Source organism: Neltuma alba, unplaced genomic scaffold (genome assembly GCF_004799145.2).
Source record: "Neltuma alba isolate B1F8T4 unplaced genomic scaffold, ASM479914v2 tig00011375_pilon, whole genome shotgun sequence".
In the NCBI taxonomy this organism is placed as follows: domain Eukaryota; kingdom Viridiplantae; phylum Streptophyta; class Magnoliopsida; order Fabales; family Fabaceae; genus Neltuma; species Neltuma alba.
The window spans coordinates 942-14856 of NW_021636069.1; the positions used below are offsets into that span (position 1 = coordinate 942).

Sequence of the window (13915 nt, forward strand, 5' to 3'; positions counted from 1 at the left end):
ATTTACTTATTCAATTCTGTGTATGTTATTTCTTAGCAAAAAAAATCAGTTGAATTCCTATGCAAGTGCATGGGGTTAAGGCTAGTCACATAAATTTTTTATTGTGGGATAACGAACTATGTTTTTAGTTGTCTAATGGATAATATCAATAAAGTTCTTTATGTTGAAGGGAAATAGAGAGATGTTTACACCGTGCATTTGGAATTGTAGTGCAAGTACTCTGGTAATTGATCTTCTGTTATACGTATGTGGTAAAACCAACAGAACCGAGGCATGTTTCAATTTAGGGTTAAGTGGGATTTTTTCATTCCATCCTAGGTGTTGTCCATTTGCATGGGTTCTGTGTAAAAATTTGCAGCATGTGACTAGGGTGCTCTCAACTCTCAATTTTCTTGAAGGTATGGTGATTGAGCTTATGTAATTGTGTGTATGGAAGAAAAGAAGCATTCAAATATGTGAAAATTTCTTTGGGCAAATGTTCTTGTAAATTTTAGCATACTGCATTTCTTAGTCATGAAACATTCTATGGTAGTTACTATGGATTATCAGTAAAACCAGCCCTCTTCTTTAATTCGGCTTTGTTTTTGTGAAATGAATTGGGAGAACAACAGCAATTAAGAATTCTTGCTTTTGGAGGTTGTGATTCATCTTGCTTCTTTGTTGTTGACCTGATGAATTTGTGACAAGAGTTTTGCATGTAGATAGCCTTTGATATTTAATGATGCTTGTCCAGGGGTTTCCGCTGAAGAAGACACGGACAAACATGATAATAATGAAGTTGACAGAGATGATCATGAGTGCAGAAATATCACTATAGATGACTGTGGAAATGTCCATCTTGCTGTTGATGATGATGCTAGGCAATTCCCAGACACTCCGAACACAGCTGACCTAGGTGCATCAGGTATGGATATATAGCATGCATCTCTTTGTGCTGCATGGATATGCATGATATTAGATAAAGAGAGGATCTAAGGCTAGAGTTTCCATTATGTTTAGAAGTAAAACTGAGATGCAGTTGATATACATAATTGTGGAAATAATGCTGCAGGTACTTCTCCATCTAAGAGAGGCGATTTTGGAAATACCTGTCTCACTGATGATGATGATGATGATGATGATGATGATGATGATGATGATTCAAGGCAATCCCCAAACACTCCAAACATAGCCATGCCAGGTGCATCAGGTATGGATATTTAACATGTATTGCTTTTTGCTGCATGGATATGTATATTTAGATAAATAGAGGATCTAAATGAGGTGAATTGGGAGTGACAGCAAGAATTGTTTTTTTTTTGGAGATTAGGATTCATCTTGCCTCTTTGTTGTTGACCTGATGGATTTGTCACCAGAGTCCTGCTTGTGGATAGCCTTTGATATGTAATGATGCTCGTCCAGGGGTTTTTGCTGAAGACATGGACGGACAGGATAATAATGAAGTTGATATGGATGACCATGAGTGCAGAAATATCGCTGCAGACGACAGTGGAAATGCCCATCTCGCTGTTGCTGATGATGCTAGGCGATCCCCATACACTCCAAACACAGCTGAGCTAGGTGCATCAGGTATGGATATAAAACATCCCTCTTTTTATGCTACATGGATGTGCATGATATTTAGATGAAGAGAGGATCTAAAGCTGGACTTTCTATTATGTGAATGCAGTTGATGTACATGATCGTGAGTGTGAAAATACTGCCGCAGACACTTCTCCATCTCAAAGAAAGATGGACGATCGTGGAAATACCCATCTTATTGATGATGACAATGATGATGATTCAAGGCAGTCCCCAGACACTCCAAGCACTGTTGTGCCAGGTGCATCGGATATGGACATTTAACGTGCATTGATTTTTGCTGCATGTATATGCATGATATTTAGATAAACAGAGGATCTAAGGCTGGACTTTCCATAATGTCCAGAAGAAACAACCAAGACTATATTCAGTTTATGGAATATAGTCATCAATTTCTTAGCTTTTGGTTGCAAAGTTTTGTAGGCAAAACTTATTTTTCTTCATGTATGTAGGTCTAAATATCTTTTCTTTACCAGCTAATGCAGGTATGGGATCACAAATAGCTGTTATTGAGGTCAAAGACAGTGATGATGAGGATGATGAGTGTTTCGCAGGTGGAGCTTTGAAGGGAAAGGAAGTGACTGTGGCGTTGCAGCAACAGAGGATGATATTGGGCATTCAAGTTTATCAAGACCACAAAGAGCTTTTATTGAGACCAAAGACAGTGATAATGATGATAACGGGTTTATCACAAGTGGAGCTTTGAATGAAAAGGAAGCAACTCGAGACACTGCTGCAGCAGTTAATGATATTGGGCATTCGAGTTTATCAAGTTCATTTCTGCAGGAAAGCAATGCTAGCCCTGTGAGAGTAAATGAGACGATTGGATCCCTAAAAAGAAAATGGTTTCCAGAGCCTGAAAATTCATTTGATGGATTGAATAAAAATCTGGTGGATGGTTCTGATAGTGATGATGATGATTCCAGTTCCACATCCTGTTCAGATTCCGAGATCAATGAGGTCGAGCTTCCTTCAAATTTTCTTTGTAGCACAGGTGGTAAACGGAGAAAATATAGACAAGCATGGCCTTTGCATTAAGCTCTTTGCACAGCTGTACTTATGGAAATATCTCTCTTTTTATTATGCTCTATAACTAGTCTTTTGGATACTTAGGCTATGTTGAAAATTAGTGAAAGCCAAATGCTAATTACTTCTTACCAAAGTTTCTCTCTCACTTTAGCTGATGAATCAGGAATAGTTGGTTCCCAACCGAGCTTGTACAAGTCAGGCCAAAATTGTTTATTTTTCACATTGGGGTTTATATGTATTGTACAGTATATTATTATGCTTAGTTCATCAATATCAATATATACACACAAACTCTACCACCAAGCCGCTCTCAAAATGGCTTAGCATTGGCTCCACACCCAAATCACTATTCACAAGACACTAAATTCTTGTCTTGGGCATCGTGTATTGTGGCTCAATTAAGTGGCTGTGTGTAGTATTGTTTTAAGAGGCTTTGAAATGTAATCAAACAAAAGCCCTTGAAAATATTTCTCTCTCTTGCTTTTTTTAAACATATAAAAAATGTAAAACTAGAAATATTATTTCTGAAGGATGTTGAAGATTTTTTTAAATTATAGATTAGTAAATTATTAAAAAAATCTTAATACTATCTTTTATTATTAATATAATTTTAGAAAATCTTATTTTGTAAATTTATTTTCTTTATTTTAAATACAAGACAAGAATTATTGTTAAAAATAAAATATTTTCTCTTTCTTGCCTTTTTTAAGTATTCAAAAAAAATGAAAATAGAAATTTCTTTTAAGGCAGTTATTGAAGATTATTTTTAAATTATTCCATATCCTTAGAAATTACTTTTTAAATATTAAATACAAGATCAAAATTATGGTTGATAACAAGATATTTTCTTTTTCTTGTCTTCTTTAAATATTTAAAAAGACGAAAATAGAAAAAATATTTTTTATGGTGGTTGTTGAAGATTGTTTTAAAATTATTCCATATCCCTAGAAAATATATTTTTATGAATCATTGAAGATTATTTTTACAAATATTCATGCTGGTAAATTTTTTTTTACAATTATTCACTATTCTTATAAGTATCATTTAAAAAAAATCTTATAAATTTTCTATTATTTGTTATAATCTAATAAAATTTTAATTTTTAAAATTTATTTTTAAAATCCATGACAAGAATTATTATCAAATATATAATTTTTTTATGTAACTTTAAATAATCAATTATATTGTGAAAAATAAAAAATATCAAAGGTGGATATTAAGAAAAAAATATAAAACTTCCATCCTATTTCAATTTTCATAAGACAGTCTGAAATCAATGGAGAGAGAAATTTTAATTTTCACGGCACGGCTTGAAGCGAGAGAGAGAGAACCTGCTGTCATGAAGGCTGAAACAACGGAAAAGCTAGAATAGAGTGAAGCAGGGCCTTCATCATCGCAGTGATGCAGAATTACATAAGGCTGAATTGCAGGTGGCGCAGAAACATGAAGATGGAGAAGAGGACAATGAACTCTAGATTCTAGAGAGCATATATTTCCATTTTGGGTTGGTCCTTGATGCAGGCAATGTTCCATTCAAATACAAAATTCAAAATCATTTGACTAGCCCTCCTTCAAGCATCAAAACTGAAAGAAAGATTTCAAAAGGTTCTCTCCCCTACATTCTCATCTCTCTAATCCTACGGTTTTCAAATTTTGAATTTTGAATTCGGCGTCTCATACATTTAAACCCGCTACCCTGACATTGAATCTCACCTGGTTTTCCTCCATCGGCTTTTCATCGATTTTCTCTTCCTCCACTCTCTCTTTTTACTTGATGGCTCCTCGATTCATTCCATCAATGATCTCCATGATTCGATACTAGCCCAGCGGCTGTGATGCTGCCTTCATCCTTCATATTCAAGCGCCAAGAGTTCCCATATCCAACCAGTTTTGAAGGGATGACTCTAGCATAGAGTTGGTGGTTTCTTCTGCTACATAAGGCTAAGACACGAAGATGGCGACCTAAATCGAGGAGCATCATCTTCTCCCTCAGAGCTGACCATTGCTCTCTTCTTTTCCCTTCCCCGAAGCCCTTTCCTCCTCAGATGTCTCTGATCTTCTCACTCTCCCTCGTCCTTGCCTCAGATTCGTTTTCTTCATAAAATTAGCAGCGACAAACCATGGTGGGTGGCTCTCATACTTTGTGAAACATCTATGTTCATTTATTTGGCTTCCAATATCAATTTGTTGGTTGTTAAATTTCTTTGTTTTCTGTTATTTTATAATAAGTTGTTCTGTCTCTTCACAACACAGAGGAGTGCATTTGCCCTATTGCATGGTGGAGGATATTTCTATCGATTACCAAAGGTATTGGCTCATTTATTTGGTTTCCAATGTCAATTTTGTTGATGAAAAAATTTCTGTTATTTTTGTTATATAATAAAATTGTGTTTCCATCTCATGTATGCAGATGTTGATAGAGGAGACTAATACTTTTGAATATGAGGAAGCATCAATAGTTTCTATAATTTCCGTTGGTTCTTTTAACCGATAGATATGCTGTTAACATCAGCCATGATGCCTCTTCCTTATGTTCCATGGAAAACCATAATTTACATTTGTAAGTACTAGCATGATGTTCAGTATTCTAATTTTTTTCTGCTCTTTTTTGCCTCTTTCTATTACTGTTCATTATTTGCTGTGCATTGAGCTTGGAGAATTATGTCTATAGGGCTCTGGCTGTGCAAGAAAGAAGCATCATTGCAGAAAAAGGATGCTCAATTGCATCTTGAAGTTCAGAAACTCGCAGAGGTGTCTTTCAATCATATATTTGATGTGTAAATTGTTTTTATTCATTAAACTCTTATAATTTCAGCAAATGTATGTTTGCTTTCTTTCTTCTTTTTTTTTGGCACATTATTGTCTAAACCCCACTTACTTGCTGAGGTGTCGAGCTTTTACTAGGGGCCTCCTCCTCCAAAGGTGGAGTTAAAGGAGTTGAGTTTCTTAAGATGAGTTTCTTAAGAGTATGCAGCTAGGTTAATTACATAGCTCTCTTTCTGTAGTAGTGCATTTTCCCTTAATTCAAAACATTTATCATTTCTTTAAGATCTTCATAATTTGTTCAAAAAAAAAATGAATGTGCAGGCATACCATAACTGTCTTGGTAAAGCTGAAGCTAACAGATAAATCCAACAGCTTATTGCTTCAGCAGGGAGCCTATTAGAGACTTAAGTGTATGCATACACTGGGATCTTGGGAGCTTCTGATTATCCTTATGATTTTCAGTTATTGATTGTTATTTCTCCTCTTGCAGCTTGAAAATTTATTCCTAGATTCTCCAAGAAATATAAAGATTTCAGCTTTGGGGCTCCAGACTATGTAGTCCAAGGGGTAAAGTTGAAGTTGGATCTGGTGCTTAGTCACAAGGATTGCAATGGAGTAACGACAGATGTTGGGTCTTGTGAGGTTATTCTATATGTCTTGACTGCGGGATATCTACCCTTTGATTAACTGGATCCAACTATCTTTTATAGTAAGCCATGAACTTAAAACATTCAATTATATATACTACTAAGAGAGTTGATCTCCCGGGTGCCTTAAACATAACAGAATTGAATCACTTCACCTATCATTTTCTTTGTTTCTTTTTTCCTATTTCAAATTGTTTAGCACATAATTTCCCTCAATTCTCATTTTCATTTGTTTCCTCAAAGAGTTTCACCCTCTTTAGTTCTGCATTATATGTATTATGTTCTATTCTCCCTCATGCTGGGTTATCAATGTGTACATAACCACAGGTTAGGAGGTTGTCAAAGAATCAAACGGACATTGATGATCTCTTCATGATCGCACCTATCAATGGGAAAAGCAACGTGGCTATCTTGTGTAAATGTTCCTCATTCAATGACTCATGAAAAGCCCAGTTGGTCAAAAGTTCTTTATGAAAGTGTCATATAATATTCTATGGAATAACAACGCATCTTCAAAGTTTGGGCTGCCTTTGAATAGATTCATGTTTTTGTGGTATGTAGATATTAAGTATAACTTGCCTCTTTTGTGAAAGACACATCCTCCCATTGAAGATACCCGCAAAAGTTCACAGGATTGGAGCGGTGCTCTCATGTAGGCATTTTGGCTGCAATGGTAGGCTGCTAAAATATGACAAATGTTGATGGCAGGCCCTGCAAATTAAAAGGAGCCCTTTATGTTTCTTCTTTTTATCTCTAAATTGAAAGGACGGATCATGTTGATAACAATGTTAACAGCTACCTTTTTCTTTTAGGGCAAAAGTAAGATTTTTTTTTATTGCATATGTAGTTACGATAATATAATCTAATGATTTTTCCTCTTATTCATCAGTCCTTGCCTTCAAATCACGATTTTATTGGTTATGATACAATCTAATGACATCCATCACATGGGTATCAAATCACTTTAACAATATTATAGTTATGCGTGGTAGTGAAAATGAGTGTTTGAAGTTTGCAACCAATACTGTTAACAAGGAGACATTGTCATCATGTTGAAAGAAATTCAAGAGATTTGTTTTTATTTTAAGATAATATTTTTAACTTGAAAGATATAAGTTCTTTTTGTAATTAAAATAAAAATAAAATAGCTTCATATATCCGTACATAAATTAATGCACCGCTTTACTCGATTTCCTTATCTGACCTGGTCTTTGGGCATTCAGGAGTTTGTTTCTCCAAAACAATAAATACATTCAAAATCTTCTTGTCACTAGAACTATCTTCGGTGGAAAAAATCTTCTCATCAGGTTCAACCTTTAACACTCATCGAACATTTTTTGCTTAAAAACACCAAACTTAGTGGCTGCCCCACCAAAAACAACCAGGGTAAAGTGAGCTTCATGCAAGCAAAAACCATGCGGACCATATCCATATGGTAACTAGAAACACAAAGGAATGTGACGTTAGAAAAGAAATCATGCTAATAGACTTCCCCTTAATTATACTTACCCCATACTATGCAGTCTCCCTTACCATCAGGTCATAGTTACTTTTTGGGCATAAATAGCAAGGACTTTGTCTTCTCATTATCCATCCGACATTATGTGTGCTATGATATTTTTATAACTTTGAAAGCTAAAGGTATCAAGTACAATTAATTTTTTAGTTTCAATAATTTTATAAGTTTGCTTCTTATTGATAATCAATTTATTTGTGTTAGTTGTTTAGATTTTTTGATTTTTGAATAAAAACTGGAAGCTAAGAACATCAAAGAAAGGCACAACGGAAACAAAAAACTACCCAAAAAAAAATAAGAATCCTAAAAGGAAAGCATAACCAACACCCTTCATCAACCTCTACCTAAAGGATCAATAGGTGGAGAATCACCAAGGATATAAAATATGTTATTACTACTATGAGTAGGTTTCACTAAATGATCAGCACAAGAATTGTTTCAACTTTTTTTAGAAGCACTTTTCCTACATGTTAATATTACTTTCTTAATATTTTTTAATTAGTTTGAGTACATCAATCATGATGTTGAATCAGCATTTTACCGGTTTATATTATTTGAAAAGAAATATTAAAAATACACTTCTCAGTAAAGAATTGAAGTTGAATAAATCTTTTATATGAGTTAGAAGCATGATAGGATGAAAAACATTTGCGCATAATGGCAAAAACTATTGTAAAAGATTAACTACTATTCGAAGATGTAGGAATTTGCAAATAATGACATCCAAATGTAAAGTGGAAGTATAGTCGTAAAAGATAAGGTTAAATACATAATATGATTGTTACAGTGCATTCAAGGCTAAAATGTCATAACTCCTATCTAATTAATACTAAGAAGTTATTTTAAATTAATTTAATTAGTTTGCACAAGCTACAAATGTAATGAAACAAACACAATCATTTAAATATAGTAGTTAATAATATAGTGTAGTGAATTCATAAAATGTTTTGAATTATAATAATATAGTTATTTGCGGTGGAATGTGAGTTTCTTTAACAAATTAAAATTAAAAAAATTCTTAATTATGAGCTCCGCGCATCGCGCGGGAAGTACTTGCTAGTTTATTAGATAAATGATCCTGTGGCTTGGCATTCTCACATGGATTTCTCATTTTTCCCCCGCTAAAAAATGAACTGTTTCTGTTGGGTTGGTAGGTGTAATGGCTAATGATCTTGCGCTGAAAATTGTGGGTTTTATTTTGACAAAAGCGAAGTGTTATTGACTTATTGTTAAACGTGACCCTGGCAAATTTGGAACTGCCAACTTGAAGCAGACAATTTTCAACACAGAGGTACTTGATACTGATTTTTTTTTTTAAAAAAAAAAAAAATTCTCCAGGGATGCATAATTTTCAACATGTTTTAAGTCCTTTTCGAACTCCAGAAAGCAGAACAAAGACGGAGAAGACAAAGCGTGGTCATTGTAATTTTTTTTTTTTTTTCCTTAAGAGAAGATTTAGAAGGATAGTTTTAACCAAGTGCATATGAAGAATGTGCTACGGATTCTGGGAAAGACTGTTTTAAAATTAATTTTACTCACTAGAGTATTAAAAAAAAATTGTAAACAAATATTAGGTAAAATGCCTCATTAGAATAATTGTTTTAGATATAAATACATACATTATTCAGGGGTGAATTAAATAATATTATGTTAGCTGGCAAAAATAGTAATTAGAAAACTTTTAAGAGTTAAAAGATTGAGATTGGTGAAGTTATTGAAATTTTATCTATATTTCATCAAATTTTAATATTTGGACCAAAAAACCTAAACCTAGATGAATCCTCAATTAACTCCTTAGATGATTAGCGCCCTTGTTCTTTCTCTTTCCTACGTTTCGTTCTCCAATTTTCCTTTCCCATCAGTTTTTATCCCAGTTGCTTTCTTTCTTTTCTTTTCTCAATTGTATACATATACCAAGTCTTTTTATTTTTCTACTCCTAATCAATATATATTTATATATATATATGTATACTCTTTCAGTCTCAAATATAAGACTCATGTTTTAGTATAAAATACCATGTATATATATCATCATATACTCTTAATCATTTTATTTATAAATCACTGCCAATATATTTTTTCAGAACCCAAAAAAAAAAAACTTTAAACCTTTATAACTCTGTCTTAAAATTTAAACATTTAAAAATTTTATCTTTATATAATATATGCATTTTTTAAAAATAGCATTCTGCTCAATAATAAATAAAAGTAAATTTAAACTAAATATTTAATCATTTGATTTATAAAAAGGATAAAAATTCTTCTAGGAGTATATTGTCAATTCATGTACTCTCTCATCAACTACGCCATCTTCTTCCTTTTTTATTACTCTCTACTTTTCTTCCTTCCCCTCTCACTCACCTCCCATTTTCCTAAACCGTCAATTTAGACCTGCCAACTAGAAGTAGTGGAATTTGAACACGTTTTTCTTTAAGTACCTGATAATTATTATTTTCTTCTTTTTGATTATTTCTCAAGACATTTTTGTGTCCTTAATCAATGAATGAACTTACCAACTGATTCTACCTATAAATTTATTTAATAACTTAGAAGCAGTACTGTTTTATCCTGTAAGCCTCATCCTATGCCTTTGGGTAATAATAACATAGACTTTCATGGAGGTTCAGGTTCCTATTTCTTTCTTCTTCACCTTTTTTTGCTTTTTCATAGTTGTATTAAGCATAGTTAATAGACCTCATTCCAGAAAGTCCCTCAGAACCCTACCACCAGGACCATGGAAGATACCTCTCATAGGGAATTTACATCAGTTTGTAGGATCACTACCCCATCATTCTCTAAGAAAATTGGCAAACAAATATGGACCCTTAATGCATCTTCAGCTTGGAGAAACTTCAAACATAGTAATCTCATCCCCAGAAATGGCCAAAGAGATCATGAAGACCCATGATGCCATTTTCTCTAACAGACCGTATTTTCTTGCTTCAAGAATTATTTCATACAATTCAACCAACATTGGTTTTTCTCCTTATGGAAGTTACTGGAGGCATCTGAGGAAAATCTGCACTGTGGAGCTATTATCAGCAAACAGAGTTCAATCATTCAGTCATATAAGAGAAGAAGAAGTTTCTGCCCTTGTTAGGAAAATTTCTGCAAATGAAGGATCTGTGATTAATCTCAGTGAGTACCTTTTCTCACTCACGACTGGAATAACTTCAAGAGCAGCTTTTGGTAAGAAATGTGGAGACCATGAAGCTTTCTTATCGACAATGGAAGAAGCTTTAAAGCTGGCTGGAGGTTTCTCTGTTTCTGATCTGTTTCCTTCTGTCAAAGTTCTTCCATTGATCAGTGGGATGAGAGGCAAGCTTGAGAGGCTTCACAGGGAGCTTGATAGAATACTTGAGAACATAGTCAAGGATCATAAAGAGGAAAAGAGAATCCATGGCCAAGCTGAGGAAGATCTAGTTGATGTTCTACTAAAGCTTCAACAGCAGAATGATCCTCATACCCCTCAGCTTACCGACAACAATATCAAAGCTGTTATTCTGGTTAGTACCTTATTTCTTCATTAATTATATGCTAAAAATGTTACATTCGAGGAAAGAGATGAAGAAGCCCCACTCAAATATTTATCAGTAGCCTTCAGATCCCATTTTGATTATACTTTTTTATAGGCTGTTTTGTTTAGATCATCTCTTTGAAATTATTAATAGCATATTGCACAAAGAAAATTTAGTAAAAAATAATATAAGATGCTACCTTTACTAGAGGACAAGATTTTCTTGAAAATAGCATCCAATATGCCTTAGACATTTCTTCAACTATGTTTCTGGTTGATTTGCCAATCTTTACTCAATCAGCTTCATCCATAATCAGGACATTTTTGGAGCTGGAACTGACACATCATCAACAACCCTAGAGTGGGCAATGTCAGAAATGCTGAAAAACCCAAAGGTTATGGAAGAAGCACAGGCAGAGGTAAGAAAGGTATTCAGAGAAAAAGGTTATGCCTCTGAAGCAGACCTTCAGCATTTGAAATATTTAAAGCTGGTCGTTAAAGAAACTCTTAGACTACATCCGCCAGCAGTACTGCTACTTCCGAGAGAAAACACGGAGAAATGCAAAATCAATGGATATGAGATACCTGCTAAGACGAGAGTGATTGTGAATGCTTGGGCTATAGGAAGAGACCCCATGATTTGGAATGAAGCTGAGAGATTCAGACCAGAGAGGTTTGTTGATAGTCCAATTGATTTCAGAGGAAGAGACTTTGAATACATACCATTTGGGGGCGGAAGGAGGATATGCCCAGGAATCACTTTTGCCACAGCTCTTATTGAGCAGGCACTGGCTCAATTGCTTTATCATTTTAATTGGAAGCTTCCCAATGAAATGCAGATTGAAGAATTTGACATGACTGAGTCCTTTGGTTCCACAGTAAGAAGAAAAGACAAGCTCTTAGTAATTCCTATTGGTTGTTGCAATTAAACCCATATCAAGTCCAAAAAGAACTACAAGGCTATATGTTTGGAGTGGTAACTTCTACCATATTATGCTAGAATAAAATTGGGCAATTTCTTAGATCATTGTGGAAATGCGTTTAGTCCATCGAGTACAAGGAAGTAAAGTTTACATGGGAATCATCATCAATCAACAATAAATGTAGAATTTATAATTATGCTATTTTATGATATATATATATATATATATATATATTGGATTTTGCGTTTTTTTTCCTCATAATTATTTTTTGTCTAACAAAAGAGACTAGTGACCCACAACTTGGTGAACTAAGGTTTGAATCTCTGTTGGGAAAGATACCCATATTTAGTATATGATAGTGTCTACAAAGCAAACAAGCAAAAAGAAAAGAAACCACAATTAAAGAGAAATACTAGTTATTTGACCCAAAAAAAAGAAAAGAAAAGAAATGCTACTCCCTCTGTCCATGATACAAGAAGTATTGTAAAAAAATTTTGATCCAAAGTATAAGATATTAACAAGTTAATTAATGATAATTTTTCACTTTTATCTCTTATTATACAGAGAAAAGATATTAGAGAATTTTTCAATCATATTTTTAATAATAGAAAAATAGGTAACGTTTATGAATTTAAAACAAATTTTAAAACTTAGCTAACATTCCTTAATTTATAAAAAAGCTTCACCATAATCTTATATTATGAACAGGAGGGAACAATAACAATGGGGTTAAGTTGAAAGATCATAAGCCTCGGTTTGATTTACTTTAGGAATTGTTTGGGTTGGAGACTTGGAGTTTGGGTGGTCAAAACCGAAATTTTGAAGGTGAAAAAGCAAGTGGGACCTTTTTTTTTTTTGGGTTTCAAGGAACTAAGGGTGTACATGAGGCCCAAGCCCAAAAAAAAATTGTCCAGCCCAGCCGAAAAGAAAAAGAGTGCGCATCTTTGGGTTGGGCATTTCATGGGCAGGGTTAGGCATCGAGCTAGACATGCTGTCATGCCCATTTGGCCTTGCCCAAATTATATATATTACTCATCTGATCTTTAATATAGAATCCAATTGTTAAGTTAGTTTTAGTCCTAAATATAAGACTCATTTATCATATTTATCAATTTTTTCTAAATTACTCCTATAGATACTCCCTCAACCATAATCAAGTAGAAAAGGAAGATAGAGTATTAAGAAAGATAATTATGGTATTTTAGAAAAAACATATCATATTTCTTATAATTAATTAACCTACCTAACTTTCTTAATCTAATTAAATTGGTTAAATAGGTCTTATATTAAGGGTCGAAGGAGTATAATTTATGAAATAATATTAATATATTATATTTCTCTATTGAAAAAAAAAATTTATCTCCCTTCTCTTTGTAATTTAATTTATTATTGTTACATGTCTGTTATATTTCCATTTTAGGGAATTTAATTCTTCTGAAGTAGTACTAGTATCTTGCTTTTAACTTGTTTTTCATGAGCTTCATTAGATATATCCTATTGTATGTTTCTATTACAATGTTGGCTATTTATAAATCAGCTTTTCCCGCTATATCATTAACAACTTTTCTTTATTAGAGAATGGAGTTTATACGTTACATATTTGTATAAATCAACAATTTTGAATATTTATACAAGATACAAAATAAGATTGGGGTTGGAGCAAGGACAAAAAATTGGGGTTTAATTATTTAAATTACATTTTTTAATTTAATTTATATTTAGTTATTTTGTATTAATTTTTTATGAACAAGTCATATGATAGAAGAAGTCTTTTAATTGTGTGGACTGCTAACTATATTGTATCATAGAATAAGTGTTTGCATATTAAAAGTGGTTATATTAAATTATTATAAGATTTTAAGATTTTTTATTTTTCTTTTTTTCACCATATTTTTGTATAATCTATATTATTCTTGTTAGCCCATTGCTTCAATTT

General features: G+C 33.2%; 2 protein-coding genes across 2 annotated transcripts; both read left to right on the forward strand.

The window, feature by feature from the left end:
- Positions 1-358: 358 nt before the first annotated feature.
- LOC114712584 (RNA polymerase-associated protein LEO1-like) lies at positions 359-2619 on the forward strand (the record flags this gene model as incomplete). The annotated part of the gene is made up of 7 exons (XM_028897137.1): positions 359-398; positions 734-904; positions 1052-1189; positions 1402-1569; positions 1670-1822; positions 2058-2275; positions 2368-2619. Coding segments are annotated over 7 exons (1140 nt in total), but the record flags the coding sequence as incomplete, so codon positions are not given.
- Positions 2620-10154: 7535 nt separating this feature from the next.
- On the forward strand, positions 10155-12128 carry LOC114712572 (cytochrome P450 71D10-like). Its single transcript, XM_028897123.1, has 2 exons — positions 10155-11045; positions 11374-12128. Exons 1-2 carry the CDS (start codon positions 10155-10157, stop codon positions 11983-11985), a joined length of 1503 nt encoding a protein of 500 aa, XP_028752956.1. The 3' UTR covers positions 11986-12128.
- Positions 12129-13915: the final 1787 nt, after the last annotated feature.